General features: G+C 37.6%; 5 protein-coding genes across 15 annotated transcripts; 4 read left to right on the plus strand and 1 right to left on the minus strand.

The window, feature by feature from the left end:
• The first annotated feature begins 630 nt into the window (after nt 1-630).
• Nucleotides 631-3,320, plus strand: LOC113691311 (uncharacterized). Its single transcript, XM_027209411.2, has 5 exons — nt 631-1,555; nt 1,823-1,875; nt 2,214-2,380; nt 2,463-2,614; nt 2,693-3,320. The coding sequence occupies exons 1-5, from the start codon at nt 754-756 to the stop codon at nt 3,133-3,135; spliced, it is 1,617 nt and encodes a 538-aa protein (XP_027065212.1). The 5' UTR covers nt 631-753; the 3' UTR covers nt 3,136-3,320.
• A 659-nt stretch (nt 3,321-3,979) lies between these two features.
• Nucleotides 3,980-6,565, plus strand: LOC113692895 (toMV resistance protein Tm-2(2)-like). Its single transcript, XM_027211502.1, has one exon. It carries the CDS (start codon nt 3,980-3,982, stop codon nt 6,563-6,565), a length of 2,586 nt encoding a protein of 861 aa, XP_027067303.1.
• A 406-nt stretch (nt 6,566-6,971) lies between these two features.
• On the minus strand, nt 6,972-11,657 carry LOC113694023 (putative pentatricopeptide repeat-containing protein At3g15130). Of its 3 annotated transcripts, none has more exons than XM_027212867.2 (3): nt 8,294-11,657; nt 7,808-7,980; nt 6,972-7,470 (listed from the first exon to the last, which is right to left on the minus strand). In XM_027212867.2, the coding sequence occupies exon 1, from the start codon at nt 11,449-11,451 to the stop codon at nt 8,434-8,436; it is 3,018 nt and encodes a 1,005-aa protein (XP_027068668.1). In that variant the 5' UTR covers nt 11,452-11,657; the 3' UTR covers nt 6,972-7,470; nt 7,808-7,980; nt 8,294-8,433. The 3 variants fall into 3 exon arrangements, with proteins under 3 accessions (XP_027068668.1, XP_027068666.1, XP_027068667.1); XM_027212865.2 differs by having other exon boundaries at nt 7,681-7,980; XM_027212866.2 differs by having other exon boundaries at nt 7,650-7,980.
• Nucleotides 11,658-12,952: 1,295 nt separating this feature from the next.
• LOC113694024 (protein NDL1) lies at nt 12,953-17,811 on the plus strand. Of its 6 annotated transcripts, none has more exons than XR_011815814.1 (12): nt 12,953-13,557; nt 15,146-15,245; nt 15,378-15,475; nt 15,624-15,712; nt 15,861-15,921; nt 16,001-16,087; nt 16,184-16,285; nt 16,374-16,430; nt 16,548-16,603; nt 16,694-16,829; nt 16,953-17,059; nt 17,201-17,518. XR_011815814.1 is itself a non-coding variant. In XM_072052755.1 (11 exons), exons 1-11 carry the CDS (start codon nt 13,492-13,494, stop codon nt 16,986-16,988), a joined length of 888 nt encoding a protein of 295 aa, XP_071908856.1. In that variant the 5' UTR covers nt 12,953-13,491; the 3' UTR covers nt 16,989-17,518. The 6 variants fall into 6 exon arrangements, 4 of the variants coding, with proteins under 4 accessions (XP_071908856.1, XP_071908857.1, XP_071908854.1 ...); XR_011815815.1 differs by having other exon boundaries at nt 17,280-17,478; XM_072052755.1 differs by having other exon boundaries at nt 16,953-17,518.
• A 1,250-nt stretch (nt 17,812-19,061) lies between these two features.
• Nucleotides 19,062-22,386, plus strand: LOC113694027 (thiamine phosphate phosphatase-like protein). Of its 4 annotated transcripts, none has more exons than XM_072052757.1 (4): nt 19,062-19,312; nt 20,239-20,360; nt 20,465-20,663; nt 21,635-22,386. In XM_072052757.1, the coding sequence occupies exons 2-4, from the start codon at nt 20,245-20,247 to the stop codon at nt 21,929-21,931; spliced, it is 612 nt and encodes a 203-aa protein (XP_071908858.1). In that variant the 5' UTR covers nt 19,062-19,312; nt 20,239-20,244; the 3' UTR covers nt 21,932-22,386. The 4 variants fall into 4 exon arrangements, with proteins under 4 accessions (XP_071908858.1, XP_027068673.1, XP_071908859.1 ...); XM_027212872.2 differs by having other exon boundaries at nt 19,087-19,527; XM_072052758.1 differs by lacking the exon at nt 19,062-19,312 and adding an exon at nt 19,390-19,527 and having other exon boundaries at nt 20,170-20,360.
• Nucleotides 22,387-23,179: the final 793 nt, after the last annotated feature.

The raw sequence follows: 23,179 nt of genomic DNA on the forward strand, positions 1-23,179 counted from the left end.
AGTGAAATGACTTTCATGCTTTTTATTTTTGTTTCAAAAAAGTTCATTATCAAAGGTATCATTAAGCAACTAAATTCATAATTACATAATTTTTTTTTCCTTGCAATAGAATTATATACTTAAAACTTCAAATAAAAACTTCTTTTTAAATCTTTCGGCGAGTCCAAATTCACTAATACAAATATAAAATACATGTAAAGTATCTTAGTAATCATATACTTTAGTACCTCTTCGAAAAATAAAATCATAATCTGCATGATTATTTTTCTCTTATGAAAATTTAAAAACTATAAAGTGTTGAAGTATGAAAACTCCATTATGTGCTTATGTATATTCTATGTGATTATCATTTTTGTTAAAAAAACTTTGAAAGAGACAAATAAATGTAAAAGAAAATTAGTAAAAATATTAAGTTATTGAAACATATTTTTATTCAAAATGTGTTATCCTAAATCAATCAATCAAGAGATAGTACGTGCAACACCTCCCAAAAAAAAAGAAATATATATATGTATGTATGTATCCACATGACACAATGCATGTATAGAAACTAGAAGGGAAATATCTGTCACTATGTCAAACATTGGGGGAAACTAGAGTATTTACCCTAAATTAAAGGAGTAAACGGTGGCTCCACATACAAAGCCCTTGTAAAACCCTAATTCTCTCCCATCAGCCCCAAATCAATCCAGGGTTTTAGCGCCATCCTCCCTTCTACTAAATCCCTTAATCTGTATTTGAGTTTCCATAACCATGGAGTCAATCCCCGGGGAACCCCAAATAAATCATCAGTTTAAACATTTGATCGGCCAAAACCATGAAATTGCGCTTAGCCAATCAATTCAAACCCTATTAGACTCTCTCCATGGTTCCAATTTTGAAAAGCTCTCACTTTTGTCCGCAGATTTTAAGATATTATTGCAATGTAAAACCAACCCATCTCTTGAAACCATCTGGGTTTACTCAGCTTTAGCTTTTCACCACCTCAATTCATCCAAAAATGAGCCTTTGAATCAATTTGCAGCAATAAAAGACTTGTTTCAGCTCATAATTTCTTATTCTGCCGGCTGTAGTTCTTTGAAAAGCATTATTTTGATGTCGCCTGTAATTTATCACGTGCATAAATTTGCTGTAGATTCGAAGGGTTATGATTTGAGGTCTAAGAAAGGAAAGAAATTGATGAAAGAGATTAAGGGCTTGGTGGATTCAATTCTGGGATATATAAATGTGTGCTGCGAAGCTCTGGAGGATGATTCTGATGGTTTGGAAGGCTTGATTAAGCCGTTTGAGGATTTAGTTAGTATTTGGATTTGGAATGAAAATAAAAAAGACAGGCTTAGGCTGTTTTTTCCACTTCTGGGGGAAGACTTCGTTGAAAAGAGTAGCGTTGGAGGGTGTGAATTGAATGAACTAGCTGGTTATGTTATTGCTGAGGTGTTTCTTTTAAAGCTCTGCTTGGCATTTCGTTGTGGGAATTCAGGAAAGGAATTACAGAATGAGCTAAGAAATTGGGTGGTTGGTTCTATTACCGGGCTTCAGAATTCTTACTTCTTTGGTTAGTTTCCATTGTCGCTTTATCTTGATATATGGAGCTTCTTATTGGATTGAAAATTCTCATATTGTATCAGTGGGGATGCTAAATTGGCAGAAGCCTCGGTTTCATGTTTGGTATTAGGCTTTTACTTGCTTTTTAATTTTGGGGTTCAACAGTCGTTGCGTTTAGACTTCGGTGGAGTACTAGTTGTCTTTGATAAATAAAATTTTAATTTTCTGACTTCATATACAGTTTTAGTGCTCTTATGTTATATCTAATGCCACTCAGATTCTTTATTGAGGATGCTGCTAGGGCCGACTTTGCCCGTGACCTTCCTACTGGTGAGTGGTCTTTCTTTCAATGCTTTTCTGTTATGTAGTTTCTGGCCCATTATACTGCCAGGATGATGTAGTAATGTGGTATCTTTGTTGAACATTTCTTCGGGTTGGACATTGGGTTGTTGATATTAGTGTGAAACTTCCCTAGTGGTGGATGTATGCAACATACTTTTCTATTTTAGTGCAGGAACTGTGCTTCAACTATGTAGTAATCTGAAACGTTGACTACACTGACCTATAAAAAATATTGATGGATGTTCTGAGCAGCTCTGTAGTCATGTTTGTCAACTATTTTATTCTGATTAATCCAATATCCATGCTCTGTTTTATGATTTCTGCAGATTTCTGAAGATGAAAAATCATTGAGAAAACTCTTGTATGAGCCTGTAATATTAGTTGAATACTCTTTTCTTAGTCCTGATAGATTGGCTCATTTGCCTGCCAATCATGCCAAAAATATTGCATTGGGAAGATTGATGGTTACGCACGAAGCAATAGAATTCTTCAGGTAGGCAGAAGTGATCACGTTTTGAAAGAGAATTTCAGCAAAGACAATTTTAGAATCTCATTATCATTTGCCCTACATGCAGGAAACATGGGGACCATACTAAAGCACTTTCTTGTACAAATGCATTTTCTACTTCTAGCTTACCATCTGAACTAACAAAATGGGTCAGGAGTGAGATAGATGTCAATGACAACAACAATGGACCAAATGGATCATCACCAAAAGCATTTTTAAGTGAGTAGTTTTTAGTATGTTTTAATATGGAGTTAATATTGCTTAAATGTGTTGATTACTATGGGTATAATGGTGCAGGATGGATACTTGACAGAGAGAATCAAGGGATTCAAATATTTGATAATGACATGTCAAGTTATCATGCCAAATTGATACTTGATAATTCGGAAGAAGATTTCAATTTGTCGGTTTACAAGGAGAATAAGAAAACAGATGCCGATCTTTTCTTTTACATTGATAACAAGGGAGATGCTGAAAATGAAGTCAAGAAAGATGAAAAGATGACTGAAGCTGTGAGTGCTGCATTTGTGGCTGCTGCCCAGTCGCTGCAGTCAGCTGAACATGGAGAGAGGAAACGTAAAGGTGGAAATATGAAGAAGAACAATCGGCTAAAATTTCTCAAGTATGACCTTTATGAAGGTTCTGCTCCATCTGCAGCAAAGCCTGCAGTTGTTGATGATAATGGTTTGAGTAGTGGAAGTGATGTTGAGAATCCATCCTCTGATGAAGACGAGAACTAGTGGTCTAGTGGCGCAATAAGGGCTTTGGAGAAAGATGGAAGTCTCTAAAGGATTCCAGAGAACACTGAATGGAACCGTATTTGTGAACCCGTCACCCTGTATATGAGCAAGGCATGTGGTGTGGAATGTACATTGCCCGGCAAATGAAGGGCATCATTGGCAAAGCTGCTTCACTTGGACGAAAAGGTCTGGTTTTTAAGCGCATCCTCCAGGAGCTGGTGCTGAAGTAATTAGTTTTTTTTTTTTTTTTTGACGGAAAAGCTATATGATGATTTCGTTGTAGTTTCCATCTTGCAGCATGCATGGTGGTACAAATGCCTGAATTGTTAGTTTTCCATTTGGTCGAACGCTTAGTCCTGTGACGAGATTATATCTGTGACGAGTCATTTGATGTACTAATTTTACGGAATGAGAAGCCAAGCAATATACTGCTGCAAATCAAAACTCGTAGTAGTTTAAAATTTTCAATTAACAAAACAGGACTTGCAGAATAAACACATTAAAAAATTGGAAATGACATACCAAAGGTGAGAAAAAAGTAGGAAAAGGAAAAGAGGACAAAGCAGCTCCAAGCTGACCAGTAAATAAGGTCTTCAATGCTGTGAACCCGCCATAATGGACTTTTCTGAAACGAAGGTCTCCTTCAGCAGTGTGAAAGAAAGTTGATAGATAAGATCCTCAACTGCTGTGAAGTGCGAACCAGCCATAATGGACTTCTCAACAACCTTTTTTTTACTCCTGAGGGTCAAAGATCGCTAAAGATCGCCCTGCCGCCCCATCACAGCCCCGGAGAACATATCGTCAAGGCAAAACAGAACAGTAACAGAAGCTGAACGAAGCACAGATGGCAGAGATCGTCCTTACAGCTGTCATCAACAAAGCAATTGAAGTAATCAGCAATTTGATAACTGAAGGTAGCTCTGGCTTGCATTGGCTGGAAGAGGACATCAGATGGATCGAAAGAGAGACGAGGCACGTTTGGTCTTACCTGGATGAGGCAGAGGCCAGGCAAGATGAAAATCATCTGGTACGGAATTTGGTTCAGGATATTGAAGATCTTGCTCATGACATTGAGGACATCTTGGACACACTTCTTCCTTGGCTGGCATCACACAAGAGTAAAGGGCACCTCGGTTGTCTTACTGCCGCCAGTCACGTCTTTTCCTGTGGTAATGATGCTGCACAACATTTTGTCGGAGAGATCGAAAAGATTAAGAGAAAGATTGAAGACATTGATCGCCTTAGGACAACATATGGCATTGTAGATAGAGGTGGAACTCGTAGTGGAGACACTTGGGATCCGAGAAGATCATTTCTATATGCTGATGAATCAGAGATTGTTGGTCTGGAACAAGATTCTGATAATCTAGAGACCAGACTTGTGGACACAGATCTGGAGAATGGCGTAATCTCAATTGTGGGCATGCCGGGAATAGGGAAGACAACCCTTGGAAAGGAAATTTATCGGCGTGTGCGGCATCATTTTGATTGTTCAGCTCAAGTCTATGTGTCCCAAGAGCCAAGTATTCGAGAGCTTCTGCTTGACATTGCTAGACAAGTGGGACTGGAAAAGGGGAAGTTCGAGGACCCCATTGAGGCCAATCTTGGTGAATATTTAAGAGGAAAGAGGTTTTTAGTTTTCTTGGATGACGTTTGGAATACTAGAACGTGGGATTGTTTAAAACTCGGCTTCCCTAACAAACCTATGAGCGGGAGCAGAATTATTATCACCTCAAGAAATACTGGGGTAGGGAGATATATCGGAGGAGAAAGCTCACTTCACCTGCTGCAACCATTGACCCCGGAAAATAGTTGGAAACTCTTTTCTAAAATGGTTATGACCAGTCGAGGAAGAAACGCTGTCGACTTGCAAGGGTTTGAATACATAGGTAAAAAGATAGTTGAAAAATGTGGTGGCATACCATTAGCCATTGTGGTAACAGCAGGCATGTTAAGGGAGAGAGAAAGAACTGTCCATGCTTGGAATGGGGTACTTAAGAGCATGAGCCAAGATGACCGTGGGGAATTGTCGAAGGTGTTGACCATGAGTTACAAGGATTTGCCTAGCGCATTAAAGCCTTGTTTTCTCTACTTTGGACTTTTTCCTGAGGACCATGAAATTCCTGCATTTCAGCTTATCAACATGTGGGCTGCCGAGAAATTCATCATTGCAAGTGGAGAACAAGATGTTGAAGATGTTGCAGAGGACTACCTAAATAATCTGGTGGCGAGGAACTTAATTCAAGTTGCTAGCAGGAGGTTTGATGGAAGGATTAGAAGCTGTCGTATCCATGATCTTCTCCACAACCTCTCCATTTCAATCGCGAAGCAGACCAACTTCTTCCGCAGCATTTCTGGTGGAGACAAACATTCTAACACTGATTCTAGTTCTTCAAGGGGACGTAGAATCGCTTATAATCCGAGTAATACTCGTGAGCCTGACCATTTTGGTGCCAATTATGAAATACTTAAAGTTCGCGCCATGCTATGCTTTGACACAAACCAATATCTTCAAGAAGAGGACTTCGTAGTTTCTCATCAACTTGGAGGCCTCACGTTTCTTAGAGTGCTGTCAGTTGAAACAAACTCCTTTCTATCATCTGTCCCAGATGAAATTGGAAACCTACGCCTCCTGAGTTACATTGGTTTAAGAGGATATTATCGTGGAAACTTGCCATCAAGTATAGGAAATCTCAAAAACTTAACCACATTGGATCTTCGAGAATGCAGAGGTATCTGTCTTCCTACTTGCATCTGGAACATGAAGAAGTTGAAGTTCTTTCTTCTACATGAATCTGCTACTTTTACCACCTCTAGACGTTTAAAGAATGAAGTTTCTTTATCCTCTCTGAGAATACTGGATGTGGTGAATTGTCGCCATTTGGAACCTCATTGGCTACACAAGTTTACCAGTCTAAGAAAACTTGGAATCAGGTATCCCTCAACGAAAATAAGTGAGATTTTATCAGGTGCAGGGCCAATATTGACTAAGCTCGAGAACCTGCGTTTGACAGGGGCTTATCCTCCCACCGGAAAATTAAACCTGTATCGCTATGAGAGTCTTATTAAGCTGCATTTGGGGATAGTGATAGAGAAGCTGCCTGACGTCAAAGAATTCCCTCGAAACCTCACCAAGCTTTCCCTTAGATTCACTGAATTGGAGGAGGATCCCTTCTACACATTAAAGAAACTGCCCAGATTAGAGATCCTTAAATTGGGCCATCGTTCCCACGTTTCAAAGGAATTGGTTTGCTCCGGAGCTGACAGTTTTCCTCAACTTCGGGTACTAAAACTGCGACAGTTATATGATCTGGAAAATCTGCTTGCAGAGGATGGGGCAATGCCGGAACTCAAAACAATAACCATCCGCGATTGCTGGAAATTAAAAGTATCCAAGAGGTTCCTCAGCAGAACAATTATAGAACGCTAGACCGAATCGTCGAGTCAGTTGTATTTCCTTTCTGGTGTATTTTTGTCTCTATACTTTTGCACTTTCTTCATTACATTTACATCCTTCTTCTGGAAAGGAACTATGTTAACTTGATTAATGATAATCTATGAGTTACCGTTTCCGGCTTGCATGTACATCGAACATAGAGTATCATATTTTTGGCTTTCTTCCCGAATGCGTGGAATAATAACTATCGTTGCGAGCTGTATAATCGTGGTTTTAACAGAACTGAAGCGATTGTTCTCAGGGTTGTTTGCAAGTGGAGATGACCAAGATTTTCGTTCTTGTGATGTATTCACAGTTCTTTAAGCGAAACAAGAGAAAATGGTGTTTGGGTGGGTGAAGGAATGGTGGAAATTGTGACGAGTATGTAAATTCTGAGCGATTTTAAACTCTAATGAGAATGCTTATTCAGAATGTACCAGTGGTCCATTCAAATACTTTAAGCCCGGATTCGAGCTAAAACTACAAAAGGGACTCTCCAGGTATCGATTATGACAAAAAGCTCAATGGGCAATTTTTGGGCAAGGTAAAGCTTGGCCAAATAGCGAACTTCTGTATTCAGCAAAAGCTTCAATTCCAGGAAATCTTCGAGCAAATAGGTGGATTCCGTCCTCTTCAAACCACAAATGCCCAGCTTCACTCCAAATAATTTACATGAAATTTTACACGTTAAATCTCTTCACCATGTTAGCGTCCTATTTTATGTAAGAAAAGAAAGGTGAAATTCTCTTAAAGACCTCTTGCCTTCAGGGTCCTATCAAATAGCCTGGAAGCCTGATTAATCTCCTTGAAAAGTACTTGGACGAACTAAATCAGCTTCAGAGATGACACAGCGTAGGAAACACGGGGTACTTTATTCTGCATTTCATTAGCCTCTTTGCCTGAAAGCCAGGAAAGAAATTCTTAGTGTTGCATAACAAACATTCTGCAGATGCTTCTAGGAATAGCAAGAAGGATTACCAGTCTTTGACAGTCTTGAAAAATGAGTCACAATCATAGCAAAACAAATGGAGGGGGAAAAAACATCTTTTTGAATGTGCACATTAAAACAAGGACATACCAAACCATGAGTCACAATCGTAGTAACTGACCTCCTACAGCTGAAAGAATGAACTTAATATACGCTCCCCACAATGCCATGTGCCAGAGCAAGCAATCTTGATGACTTTAATAAATATGATCAAAGCAGGTTGTAGGCCATGTGCATCAGTAGAGTACCTTCTCAATATTCTTTCAACGTTTGAATCAAATATTGGGAGGATAGAGCAGTAGCAACACTAATACCAAACTTTCTGGAATGTTGATCAAGTATCCACTGGATTAAGTTCGTCAAGAACTCGGTGATGATATTTCATCACTGTAATCCTCCAATTCTATGCTTGCAGATGAACCTGCATAAAAATACACAATCTCTTCTCTTAGATGTGTTGAAGTAGTGCATTTGTCAGGACTATAGCCAGGTGATAGTTAATAGCTTCAAGGACCATAAATCAGAATTGTATATCCAGAACTCATAATCCAGTAACAAAATAGCAAAGATCAAACTAAAAATTCGTAACTGTTCCTATGTCACATGTAAGTATGACAAAACTGCATAATACTGAAATGCTTGTAAACTATGTCGTGTGCATAGACAGATAGAAATAGAGTTGATGAACCAAAGATGAAAAGAGATGGAAAGGATGGTACTGTTAGAGAATATACCTGAATTTCCAGCCACTAGAAAGTAAGTCTAATATGTTATCAGCGTGAATAATGTCTTGAACTCAGAATTGCTCCAGTCAACAGCTATAATACTTGACCTTTTATGCACTTCAACTTCACTTCATTCATCGATGTCATAATCACCAATAATCCTTACAAGAGCAAATTCCATTGTGAAAATGGTGGAAGCGATTGGAATCACGAATAACAATTTCCTTATTTGTAATGTCAGACACACCCTTCATGAACTCATGGCAGTCTCCACATATACGAAGATTTTTAAAGATTCTAATTCTTCTATTGTTGGCATTGCTCACAAGTGCAAAAGCCAAAGCTAGCCTCTCACTATGATGGAAGAGGTTTTCTTTCTTATCGGCATCTGGTACATTATGAAGCACATAATGTGTGTTTGGAGTATAACCAACCGACTGAAGTCTTTGATGCAGGTCCTCCAACTTTTGGTAAATATCAGTTAATCGTGGATGTGAAGCATCCTGAGACAAGAAGACATGCGTTTTGGCATCGACCTCAACCCAGCTACAACCAGGTTCCTTCTTAACACCTCTACTTGACATTAATGCTCTAATTCTTGAGACATCATTCCACCTACCTTTGGCTGCATATATGTTAGACAACAATATATAGCTTGAATCCTCATCAGGTTCAATTTCGAAAAGTTTTTGAGCAGCTTTTTCACCCATTTCTACATTTCCATGAATTTTACAAGCCCCAAGAACAGTCTTCCAAATTAACGTATTTGGAGCTATTTTCATATGTTGAATGAAGCTTTCCAGCTCGCTAAACCTGCCTGCCCTGCCAAGGATATCAACCATACAAGCATAGTGATCAACTGAAGGAGCAATTCCATATAATTCGCTCATCAAGTGGAAATGCTTCTTTCCTTCTTCAACCAAACCCATGTGGCTGCATGCAGAAAGGACACCAATAAAACTAACCCCATCAGGCTGCACATCTTTATTCAACATGGCTCCGAAAGACTGAAGAGCCTTTTCATTCTGCCCGTGTTTGGAGTGTCCACATATCATTGTGTTCCACAGCACTGTATCAACAGTTTCTATGCTCTTAAATATCATTTCAGCATCATCTACGCAACCACATTTTCCATACATATCAACCAGTGCACTGGCCACATATACATCACAAAAATGTCCAGACTTAATTGCCCAGGAGTGCAGCTGCTGTCCATTTATAAGGCTTGCTATCCCAGCACAAGCCCTCAGGCAGCTGGCCAGAGTAAATTCGTTAGCTTTGACTCCTTCCCTCTGCATCCGATTGAAGAAGCCAAGGGCCTTCTCTCCTTGATTATCAGTCTGAGCATAACCAGCGATGAGAATTGTCCAAGTAAAGATGTCCCTTTCACTCAATCTGTTAAAAATCAACTCCACATCATCCAGGCATCTGCACTTAGAGTACATGTCAATCAGAGCAGTTCCTACATGACCATCAGTACAAAGGTTATTCTTAAGTAAATAGGCATGCACTTGCTTCCCAAAACTAGCATTTAGCTGGCTAGTGCAAGACCTCAAAGTGCTTATTAAAGTGTACTGGTTTGGTCTTAGGCCTTCTATAAGCATCTTCTTAAAAATCATTGGTCCTTGATCAGAACTTTCACCATCATGATATCCAGATAAAAGTGCATTCCATGAAACCACATCCTTTTGACTCATCGCAGAAAAAACCTTTAGACCATCATAAACTAAACCAAGTTTCATGTACATGGTGATCAGAGCATTGCTAACTGACAAATCGGACTCAAAATGAAATTTCCAAATGCAAGCATGAATGCTTTTGCAAAAGCGTGGATCACCCAAACCCGTGGCAGCGCTAACAACAATTGAGAGTGAAAATTGGTTAGGTCTCAATCCCGATTGCATCATCGAATGAAACAACTCCACCGCCTCTAGTTTCTGTCCTTGTTGATCAAGGCCACTCATCATCGTACTCCAAGTCACAATATCAGGGTCCCTGATCATCTTAAATACTTGCAGTGCATCATTTGCCAACTCACATTTGGAATACACATCGACTAGACCACAACTAATAAAATCATCAAAGGCACTCCCAATCTTGATTGCCATTGAATGAACAACCTGGCCTGCCCTCAAACTCTGCGAACTGGCACACCCCTTCAGAACAGTTGACAAGGTATAATTACTGAACCTCATATCTGACTCTGTCATTTTACAGAACAATTTCAAAAGTTTATGTCCATCACCAAGTTGGGCATACCCATTAAGCAAAACATTCCATGATACAGCATTCTGCTCCGGTATGACGAAAAATACTTTATCTGCATATTCCATTTCGCCACACTTAGCATAAAGATCAACTAAAGCAGAAGCAACATAAACATCTGTAAAGGCCTCCCATTTAACAACCTCAGCATGCAACTGTTTCGCGAATTCTAAACCAGAGACCATGGAACAAGCTCTTAAGACTGTTGCCAACGTGAACTCATTTGGTCTTATGCCTTCCCTCCTCATCTCACAAAATAACTCAACACCTTCTCGGCCAAGCCCTTCAGCTACAAACCCCGAAATCAAAGCAGTCCATGACACTACATCTTTGTCAGGCATCTCATCGAACACCCTACGCGCAAAGCTCAAAGCCCCACACTTAGCATAAAAGTTAATTAACGAAACAAATAAATGACTGTCAGGGTCAATCCCAATCTTGATCAAATTTGCGTGACGAGCTTTACCCTCATTCAAGCATAAATTTACAGCACAATACCGAAAGGTTTCCGAGTACCATCTCAACACCCTTCCTCTGTCCAAATTTACAACAGCGCCGTCGTCATCCACCCCGCCTAAATAATCCCCTCTAATTCTCCTTTTACTCCCTCTTTGCATAGGAAGCAGCACCGAATCAGGAGAATCGAGATTTCTTGGACCCGTTTTGGACCCATTTGAGAGTCGGAATCTTGGGATTTCTTTGTTCCTCCCTCCATTTCTGGACACGTTTGTGGGTGCACCAGGCGGCCCAAATCTTGGGATCTTGGCATTTCTAAATTGAGAATCAGTAGCTATATTATTGTATTCGATGGTTCTGGGAGCAGCACAAGAGGAAGAAAGAGACCGCACAGATAGTAAAGGAGGTGTCAGAAAAAGTGCCTGGCTTTTGCTGGGGAAAACCATCAAGCAAGGTATAGGATAAAGAGTTGACACGAAACCTCGGATGTCGGGGGAGGCGGGAGACGCATTGGTGGGACGTCAAAATTGCATTTCATTCTACATCAACATTATTCTTCAGTAGTGCTATCAAGTATCAACGCACCAGAAGGAGAGTAAGTTCATGTACTAACAATTTTTTTCCGAGACAAGTCAGACGACAGATATTTCATGAGGTTAAATTGGAGGGGAAAAAAATATGAAGGTTATTTTTTTTTTGTTTGCCTGAGGTATTTTAGTTAGTTTACGATGAGGCTGACAAAAATTTAAAAAAAAAAAAAAAGAAAGAAATTATATAAGGGTCTGTCTAAAAATAATAATAATAATGGTACTTTAAAAAGTGTAATGCTTTTGTATCTATCCTTCAGTATATGCTTTGATTGTTAAAAGGAAATAGCGCGTTGTTCAAATCGGGATAAAAAAAAACTTTATTATTTTATAGAAGTTATTAATTTATCAAGATTCTATTGTAGTATATTTTTTCTATTCTTTTTTCTTGGAAAGGAAATAGAATACCGGTATAAACATATAAGTACTACTTTTATGGTGCTGCTTTTGAATTACTGGATTCGTTCTACCCGAAATAGTTATTCGTCGAAAAAGTAATATTGATTAAGAAAAAGCATATAAATACAATTACGTACATTAATAATTGTTAGCGTGTTAATTCATATAGTTTATTAGATATGATTTAAATTCTAAAAGAAAATATATTTGTTTGGTCAAGATGGATGAAATACCAAAGGAATATCATGAAATACTCTAATTTACAATTTTTTAAGTAAACTTTTAATTAATTTTAACCATGATGTACTTGTTTTTAGGATTAAATTACACTAAGCCAAATTATTTCCTTTTCCCCCTCGAAGTGAACGTCAAAATTCGCATAATCATGGCATAGTTTACAATTGTTGAATGTGTTTTTTGAATTTATTTTTTATTAACACAAAAAAAAACATAAAAAGGAAGAAAAACTTTTTTTAAAATAATCAAGGACGAATAAAGATACATTTACTCGCTATTGTTATTTGATAAGAAAAAAGTTTTAAATTTAAAATTTCTTATTTAAAATTTTTTCTATATTATAATTCAATTCATCCCTCCCCCTTTATTCACTTAAAAACAACAAACTTGATATTATTACTGCATTATTTTTCTTCTTTTTCTGATAGCACATTTTGGTATTCCCTTTTGGCCATTTCCCAAAAATTTTCACAACTAATACATTCTAAAAAATGAAAAAGAAAAAAAAAAGAGAGATAGTTTCCATGAATCCCGTGGTTATCTCGCGTCCATAACGGGTTCGAGCACCGGAGCTTACAGGCTAGCCGCCGCCTCATCCTAAATTTTTGGTTGGGGCCCATAAGCCCCATTCCCGCAACCCATAATGATGAGTCAGGAGTCAGGACTTTGGCAGGCAGCCAAGCTGTCGGTCATTCTTAACTGCGGTTAAATTTTGACCGCACCCTTCCCTCTTCTGACTTTGCACTCCCTCCCTCCCTCCCTCTCGCTCGCTCCCATATTTTCTTTCGGAGCCGGGTTTTAATCCGATATATTCGCAGTCCCCGGCTGTTTGTCTCCTCCCCACACTTCCACTGTGTGAAAGAGAAACTTCAGCCAAAAGAAAAAGAATTAGTTCATTCGACTTATAACTGTCGGTGGACGGGTGGAGTTTTTTTTCTGTTTGCAGGAACGGCCATAGATTTCTCATTTTCTGAGGGTACAGAGAGAAAAAAAGAATAAAGGAAAAACAAGGAAAAAAATATATATATATATAGAGAGAGAGAGAGAGAGAGAGGGAGCAAATAAAGAGAGAGAATCGCTTGGTATATAAGCCATTACAGCTGAAGCCACGGCCTCTGTATCCATCTGTACCACCTCTCAATATAGACTGATATATTCTATATATTTCTGTATCTTTCTCTCTATATAGATTATAATAGACGAAGAGGTGTTAAATCGAGCTTCCTTTTGGTTTCCAAGCGACGAATCCCGGAGCCACCGGCCATGGCGGAGTCAAGCTCAAGCGACTCCGTTTCTGTCGATGTCGAGACCATTTATCTTGGCGGAAAGGTTCCCCTTCTCTCTCACCTTTCAACTTACTACGTCTGTTTCTTTTTTTTTTTTCTCTTGAGTTGTGTTGTTTATTTATGAAAACACTCGATTTTACGCAAAATGATGAAATGCTGTGTTAGGATTTTCGGTCCAATATGTCTGTTCAAGAAGAAAAAAGAAACGGAACGTCAGTTCTAGCTTTTTTTTTTTTTTTTTTTGGCTTGAGAAGATAATCTTTAATGGTAATTCTTTAGTTTATTACTCTTTGTGGTGATTTTCTTGTGTAATATCTTGGTAATTGGCGAATTCTTTTCAATTCTTTAGAGTTCTGGAACTTCTTCAATTGTTTTATTCCCAAATTAAGTAACCAAATATCGTCCATATCCAACACGAGATCTCTTACCCTGGAGTTGTAATTCTGCAGTTGCAGTTGGAACTTATGTATTTATTGAGCCAAATTTTGAGATATGATTTGTTTAGCTAATTATCTGTTTTTGTTGAGTTATTAAAATCTCATCCAGCTTCAATCCTTTGTTACTAAATGCCTTGTAGCCATTTCTTAATATCTTACAAATTTGCGTCAATTGAGGGGGTTTAAAAAATTTTAGATTCTGACGATTTTTTTTTTTTTTTTGTCTAGTTTTTATAAGATAAAGGAGATAATGGATCTTACTCGTTTTATTTCTTTGCTTCAATGATTTTCCCCTCGCGACTGGGGGGAGGAGGATTGCAGTGAGGGCTTCCTGTTGCGTTAGTATTGCAGAATGAGAGTGCTAGTATTGTATGAGCTATCAAATCTGGCAAGTGAAATTTCAGGCATAAAATATTTGAAGCGGTTAGGTTTTTTGGACTTATGTTTGGTGTTTTTCTGGGCATTTTATATAAGGTGGCTAAAGAGAGAATTATCTGTTCTCGACGTTTCCAGTTGGTGGTTTTCTGATTCCTGAAATCTATTGGTTAAAATTTGCCAAATGATGCAAACTTTTTTGTTGTGACACCTGTCATGTTCTAATTTTCAGTTATTTAAACCAAAACCACCGTGGCAGTTACTCTGGGCATTTTTTGGCGCTGCCTGTGTGTTATTTTTCTTACTGGTTAGGCGTTGCAATCATCACTTGATTATTCCATCTGTCAGGGCATTATTTGTAGTTGGCCCCACATTTTTCTTTTAAGCTGGATTTTCTTTTTGAAGAGTCCAATCACTGGAAAACTTAAAAGCTAATTCTTGTCCCACCTTTTTTTTTTTTCTCTTTTTCTTGCCAAAGTAAGAGTATAATTAATTAATCAAGAGAGGATGAATTGCCTATAATGGACTGAAGTTTTCTTTTATTTCAAGTTTGCCACAAATAAGCAACGATTTTTCCTTAGTTGAATTGGTTTTGTCCAGCAGATATTAATGGTACGGAGTATGTTTGTCCTTTTTTTTTTAATAGTTCCCCGAAATTTGGAGTTATGGTGCGGTTGGTTCTCTATTGGAATTAGAATTGGTCAAATACAATATCAATTGCAGACTGACTGCAAGCACTACTTGATCTTTTTGTCCTTGGTTTGAAGTCCCTCTGCCTCAGAGAGTTCTCCTTAACATCAGACATTATCGTCAATGCAGGAACATATTGTAAGGACTGGCCGTGGTTCTGTGTCTGTTATAGTATACGGAGACAAAGAAAAGCCTGCACTAGTCACTTATCCTGATTTAGCTCTAAATCGTAAGTTATGAGCTTGTTCTTTTACAATTTAGACGCTCAAAATGTTTTTCTTTCTTTTTTAAGATACATTTCTCTTGTTCTTTGGATCATTTTCTCTAGTCTGATCAGTGGTTTTAAACTGTCTTTTTGCAGACGTGTCTTGTTTTCAAGGATTGTTCTTTTGTCCGGAAGCAGCTACTTTGCTGCTGCATAATTTCTGCATCTATCACATTAGTCCTCCTGGGCATGAGGTCAGTAAAGTCTTGCGTGTTGGCTTTGTATTTAAAATATTATGTTTCGCGGTCGCAGTTCTTTTTTCGGCTCTAAACATAGTATTTTCTTAGTAATGCTTTTACTCACATAATACTTTTTTGGGGACTTCCACAAGAGTTCCTGCAGTTGGGAGCTGCAGCAATTTGTCCTGATGATCCAGTTTTGTCTGTTGACGATTTAACAGATCAAATAATTGAGGTTCTAAATTATTTTCGGTAATTTCTATGCTACAAGTCAAATAAATGCAGTATTTATTTTGTGCTGGTTTCCTCCAATATTCATTATTTTAATTTGCTCATAATTCCTATATGTATCTTGATCATTCACTTGTTCCTGATAACAAAGTGTGATCTGATGATGTAGGCTGGGTGCAGTGATGTGCATGGGGGTGACAGCTGGAGCTTACATCCTCTCCATGTTTGCTGTATGTTACTTTCATGAATCCATGCAAATGTCATCTAATGGTGCTTGCTTTTATTTGATTGACATTGTTTCTGTCTCAGATGAAGTATAGGGAGCGGGTCCTGGGATTGATCCTTGTATCTCCACTATGCAGAACCCCTTCCTGGACGGAGTGGTTTTGTAATAAGGTTTGTTTTTCTCTTTTCCCTCTTTTACGTCTATTTGTTGTACATGGCCTAAAGGAATTTTTGTAATTTAAGGTTAAAATTTTTGCTAAACTGCAGGTGATGTCAAATTTGCTATATTACTATGGGATGTGTAGTCTGCTGAAGGAGTGCTTACTTTATCGGTACTTCAGCAAGGTATCCTTGTATTCTGATCAATCAGTGAGACTTCCTCCATCTAGCCTTATGTTTTCTTCCCCCTTTCTCCCACTATCCTTCGACCTAAGGAAGTTAACTGAACTTGAATCAGGAAGTTCGTGGTAGTGCAGAAGTTCCAGAATCAGATATAGTCCAAGCTTGCCGAAGAGTTAGTCTTTATTCTTCTATTTCTGCATTTTTGCTTGAATCAGACATATTCATGTTATAACTGGCCAGATGCTTACTTATTGTGGTTTGTGTTTTTTTCTATATAAATTGTTTCCAGTTGCTAGATGAGAGGCAAAGCTTAAATGTCTTTCGATTTCTTCAAGCTATTAACAGGTAGAAGAAATTTGAGCATTTAATTGCATTTGGGCATTTGAACTTTGTTTTTGAATGGATACTACAATTACATGCCTTGCCAATGAACAGGAGACCTGATATTACTGAAGGCTTAAAGACACTGAAATGTCGAACACTAATATTTGTCGGGGAGAATTCTCCTTTCTATGATGAGGCTCTCCACATGACAGCCAGACTGGACAGAAGATACTGTGCTTTAGTTGAGGTATGCTGTGAATGACGCTGTCCTAAATGGCATGTTGTCATTGTACTTCATGTTGGACTCGTAGCTTTTCTGCAACTGAAGCCAAAAAGAATGGGGTCCTGATCTCTTTTTTTTGGTTTCTAGGAAAGTTTCTTGACCATGTTCCACTGTTCATATTAGTCAGACTTTAAAGAGAGAGATGCACTAAAGATATTGAACTAGCAGTACTCAAGTCACCTGCCTTGAATTTTGTAAGGGTTTGTAGCACCTCTTAGAAAAACCCATCTTACAATGTCTCTATCAGTTGTTGAGATCTGAATTCAGTGTACAAGGCAATAATTATGAGATCTTGTGCCCGATCAGTTGGCTACTTATTATAGCATGATATGCAGGGGAGATAATGTGGGATCAGTTTAGGGAGAAAATACAACACAATTGTCAAATGCTGATGATTTATTGGGACTTCTCCAGGTCCAGGCCTGTGGATCAATGGTGACAGAAGAGCAGCCTCATGCGATGTTGATACCCTTGGAGTACTTCTTAATGGGGTATGGAATGTACCGACCAAGCCAGTTTACTGGTAGCCCTCGGAGTCCTCTGAGCCCAACTTGCATATCACCGGAGCTTCTCTCTCCAGAAAGCATGGGATTGAAACTAAAACCAATCAAAACTCGGATTTGATATTGACTATCCTGAACAGACCAAGAAAATGTTGGATTCAAATTACATCTTGTATATGAATAATCGACGTCGTTTTTTTTTTTTTCCTTTTAATCTTTTTTGTAATTCTATTCAATTGTTTTGTTAATGGGGTAGATATGTTTGTAGATATAGACATGGGATGATGATATTCTTTAATGGACATAGACGGCGGAGATATAAATTCATTCATTTGTAGTTCAGTCATAAAAATTCTCTCGGAGTTGTAACTTCTTGAAAGAGACATTTTATATGATGAAAAGCCATCAATAATTGAGATTATGAGGTGCTGACCCTTCTATGACACGTATTCTACTTGTCTGGACTTTGTCATGCTTTCTCGGCAATCTACCATTACCTCCCTAGACAGCTTCGTGATGGAACTGTCAAATTCATGTTCGCTAAGGTGGTTCAAAGTGCTTGGTGGGCAGCCTGGACTGCCGGCACGTGTAAGCCACTAACATAAAAGGTTGGCGTCGGTCGTTTTCTCAACTGTTATGTTGCATGGACTAGGATCTGGGAAGATAAGATGCAAGCGCCAACTGGGTGTTGTGGTTTTGCGGACGTCTTGTATACCACCCTGGAGACGACGTTGTACTTGTATTGCCATGTTGACTTGGACTCCTCAAGGGTAGAGTCAAATCGGCCACCTGATGTTGTGCTAATACCCCATATTTTGGGCACTTTTTATAAGAAATGAGCGTAGATAAATGCCAACTGTCTTTGTTATTTTTTTACTGAATATATAAGTTATCACATCAATATGGCAGAATACTATTCACATTTAAAATAATTATTGAAAATGGATAAATAGATCCACTTCAACACAATTATGACAGCACAATCATAGTTTGCGGTTTTGTTATATAAATAAATAAATATATATATATTTTTTGGTCAGCAACGATACATTTGTATAATCTACTCTATCCATTTCTAAGGGGGAGGAGGAGGAGAAATCTAAGGAGGCTAGTGGATATACAGACTCAACTTAGATCAAGAGAGTGTTCTGACACAATCGTTAAATTTATTTCTCTGCAGGTGAGGTTTTAGGAGGGACTTAAGCCCCTCCTTGGTGGCCACTGAACTATTGGCCCAGTGATTTTGCGGTTTTGTTATATGTGCTCCACGCACTAAGCATCCCAAAAAAAGATTCGGTTGGAAACACAGTAAAGTGTGTTCGAAATGTATAAATTATTTGAGATATTTTTACTGTAACACTTTTTTTAATATGATGTATGTAAGATAAAAAGGTGATTGAAAAATGTGTTGATGATGCAAGCTAATCAGTGTGTGTAAATAAGGTGTAAATAAAGTGAAATAATCTTCAATCCAAACCCACAAATTGTTAATTACCTTAAAATTGCTTATACTTTAGCTTTTAAAAAAAAACTTTTCTACCGAAACCACCTTTTATTTTGTGACCCGTCTAAAAATAGACACAATAATGGTTTAGAGAAAAATGAAAATTCCAAATTTCAAGATAACACAAAAAGGGTTTTGGAGGAGAGGGATCGAAACCAATGGGTAAGCTTTTCGAAAAGATAATTAATCTATTAATTGTCGAAACTTTAGGACTAAAAGTTGGGAAAAAATTTTTTAAAAAAAGGTTAAAAAAAAAACTATAGGAAGGAAATAGGGAAAAAAGGAAAAGGAAAATTTTGGTCCAATAATAACGGTACTGATTTTGCGCATAGAAATCATTTAGTAAATGTATTGATAACCCAACAACACAGACCCAGAAAAGGAAAAATAGGAAAATCCAGCAGTCAAAGGCGGAGTTGGACTCTACTGCCATATTTCAGGTACCATAGGCGGCCGGGAAAATTTTTTTGTTTTTTTTATATATTATTCTCGGGTCGCCGAAAAACCTCTGAAAATGGCCAGCGAGATCGTGATAATATTCGACTTTGACCGGACGCTGATAGACGACGATTCTGACAGATGGGTTATTAAAGGAATGGGTCTGACCCACTTGTTCAATCAGCTCCGACCCATTCTATCTTGGACATCTCTCATGGTTAGCAGTAGTAGTTATAGCAAATATCCGAGTGTGATCGCTCAATCATAATGCATAGGATCCTCACTTGTTTAATGTCTTTGAGTATTCTATGGGTCGAAAACTTTGGATTGTGTTAATTGAGTTTTTTCTTTGGTGCATTAGATCGGTTTTAGTTGAGGATTAACTTTGATTTTTGTGAATGTTATGATTTTTGGTTCTGTTTAGATGTAGCTCGTCTTTTTTTTTTTTTTTTCTGATGGAAACAGTTGTTCATCACAAGTTGGTCCTTCTGGGCTGGGATGTCATGCATATACTTGCATCTAAATTATTGAAGTTTGATTTAAACAGTTGAAGCATGTAATGCATGTTGAATTGTTTGGGAGATCGCTGGATCCAAAAATTGGCTATCGAAGCCCCTGAGCTTCTGGGATTTTCTTTGAAGTGTAGAAAGTTGGAAACATAAGGTAGAATGTTGGATCAAGTGTCAAGGTCTAATGTAGCGTGATTCAAGTTTTTGCTTTCTGAAGATGAATATTCATTTTGTATCCGACCATAATTGCACTGACAAAAAAAAAAAAAAAAAAAAAAGAGCAATGAAAGAAAAGAAAAACTGGGGGATTTAAGCTGTCTTGGGTATATAATCTTTACTTTTGGATTCAGGACTGGAATTCAAGATTGAAGATTGATGAGCTGTAGTTGGCACTTATGATACGGTCTTCTGTTTTCTAGGATAGGATGGTTAAGGAACTACACTCACAGGGAAGAACAGTAAAAGACATTGCTGAGTGTTTAAAAGGGGTTCCATTGCATCAACGTACTGCTGCAGCCATTAAATCTGCACATGCTTTGGGGTAAAGTTCTAGTGTGCCTTCATCTTGACTAACATATGTCATCTATTTTCGTTTATAAGAAACTAAAATTCTTGGTTGTGCTAATTTATTTCATGCTATGTCAGATGTGATCTAAAGGTGGTTAGTGATGCTAATAAGTTCTACATTGAGACTATATTGAAGCATCATGGACTGTATGACTGTTTCTCAGAGATCATCACAAACCCAACTCTGGTGGATGAACATGGAAGGCTTCAGATCTTCCCTTACAATGACTTGGCGTCACCTCATGGTTGCCATCTCTGCCCTTCCAACATGTGCAAGGTATTCTCATTTTTACATTTAAGCGACACGCCACTTTGTTTTCTACTTACTTTACCATCTTAGTATAGACTTTCTCCTCAAGATTAAAGTGTCCCTCAAACAAGTTGCATTCGTCTGCTGTCATGATAGACGCCCAACATTTCTGATGTGATCTAAATAAACACTAGCGAAGGAGCAGAAAAACTCTCCCCATGCAAACTTTCTTACTGTTTTGAGCTGCTTTTGGTTCTTGATGTTCTCTCCATTTACTTCTGTTTTCCTTTTTTTCCCCCATTATTCATGACTTAGTAGATGATAAAGAGCAACTTGGATGACAGTTGTCAATCTGTCAAAACTCATGCACCTTTTGTGCATGGAGGCTTCCATATTTTGAAAATATTGCACCTTTACTTTTCCTCTCGCCCATGATCTGTAATTCTTTGGGGCTAAAACAGCTCGCTATTTTCTTATCTACCTGATGGAATATATGTGTTTAAGAGAGCTAGCTTCAACTGTGCTTTCAATTTGGCTAACATTGGTATTTGCTTGGCAATACTTTGTTTCCGCAGTTGTGTTTAGTTTTTTGGGTGTTTGACTTGATTTGAATGCTGATGTTTTACTACTTTCCATGTAGTTGCTTTTGATGATGAAAATGGTAAAATTGGCAGTAAGAATTGAATTTTAAATTCTTTCGAGGGGAAAAAAGGCTCTCCAAGTACAAAGATGTATTAGTTGAAGTGCTTTATAATATGAAGACAAATGTTGATTGATTCTTAGTCTTTCCTGAATTACTCTTACACAAGTCAATGGCAATGAGGCCTTCTGAGAGAATCTCGCGAGTCGTGAATATTGTGTAGAGGTGTTTGTGATGGTGGTTACGCTTTAAACTCCTGACAATCATATCCTTTTTCTAGTTACCAGTCTGTTATTGTAGCAGTAATCCTGTTATCAGTGTTAATGAATTAAACTTTTTCAGCAAACTTTTCACGCAGGGTATTGTTATTAAGCGGATCCAAACTTCAATTGGTCCACGTAGGGAGGCCAAATTCATATATCTTGGGGATGGAAACGGTGATTTCTGCCCAATTCTGAAGCTTGGTAAAGGAGACCACGCGTTGCCTCGAAAGGATTATCCTTTATGGGAACTTATCAGGAGCAATCAAGAGTTTGTTGAAGCAGAAGTTCATGAATGGTGCAATGGTGAAGAACTTGAGCAAATCCTTCTTGCACTGATTGACAGAATCTCTGGTGAAGATATCAAAAAGGCACCGGTGGATGAAATTCGTTAGTATGGTATAAATGGATTATGCCAGTGACTACTGCACAAGCCCATAAATCCATAACCAACTTTTGCACTGTCGTCTATCTCTCAAGTGGGTGCTAATTACCATTCTGGATGATAAGCCAGGGGTCCGGCCTTATTGCATCAAGTTTGATCTTCTGTGCTAGTTTGCTGTAGTAGAATGACCTAAATATCCATTAACTCTTTCTTCTGAGATAGGATACCATTTAGAGAAACAAAGAGGAGAATCGTAGCAACCTAATCAAGTCAAAGGGTGAGAATAAGTTCCTCTTTGCAGGTTTGCCCAGAATCTGCTACCAACTTATCTTCTTTAAAAAGAAAACGAAGAACAAAACACCTGTTAAGATTTTATATTTACGCTTTTCAAAGCTAGACTGATGATAAACGATTGTACGTAGGGGATAGGACTATCATGAATGAATGAATGAGATTCCTTTGTGATGTGAAGAGTAGGAAAATCGTTCAAAATATTTCTCATATTTTGTAAAATATTTTTTTTCGTCCTTCATTTTTTAAAGTGTAATTTTACATCCCTTACAAATTTGGTCTTTATCTAGGTTTTTGATCGAAATTCATCACGCACCTCGCACATGATCATTTTTTAAGAGCAAAATTATCAAATCAAATTTTACATATTTCAATTAATAGTCTCTCACATTTTACAAAATAAATTTTTGCATCCCTAACATTTTAGAAAATGAATTATTTCGTCCCTCACATTTCACAAAATGAATTTTTTCATCCCTCATATTTTTCAAAATGAATTTTTTCATTCGTCATTGATCATATATACGAATAGATTTTTTTTTTCTTTAAACCCATGTATATATCTATTTGATTTCACCTGAATAGTATGAATATCATGTAATATATTTCTATTTGATTTCACTTAAATAGGCTAATCATAGTTGTACACGTGCTATTTAATAGATATATACAGGGGTTTAAAACTAACAATTTTATTTTAAACTCATATATATATATATATATGATTTTATCATATGAACTTATTCAATATTTGTGACCTTTCTTTTTTGATAATAATTTATTTATTGAGTTGTATAATAGTGTTATTTAATTAATGGGTCCTAATTTGAATTTTATGGTAGTGCTAATAAATTACAGTTTAAATTTGAAATTTCTACTCGCCATTTTTCAGACTAACAGTTGAATTACTTGCCTTGTAATTGTCTTAAAATTTGAAAGTGCTAATCATTTACTTCTTTTTGTCATA

The sequence above is a fragment of the Coffea arabica genome, chromosome 6c, assembly GCF_036785885.1.
Source record: "Coffea arabica cultivar ET-39 chromosome 6c, Coffea Arabica ET-39 HiFi, whole genome shotgun sequence".
Classification (NCBI taxonomy): Eukaryota; Viridiplantae; Streptophyta; class Magnoliopsida; order Gentianales; family Rubiaceae; genus Coffea; species Coffea arabica.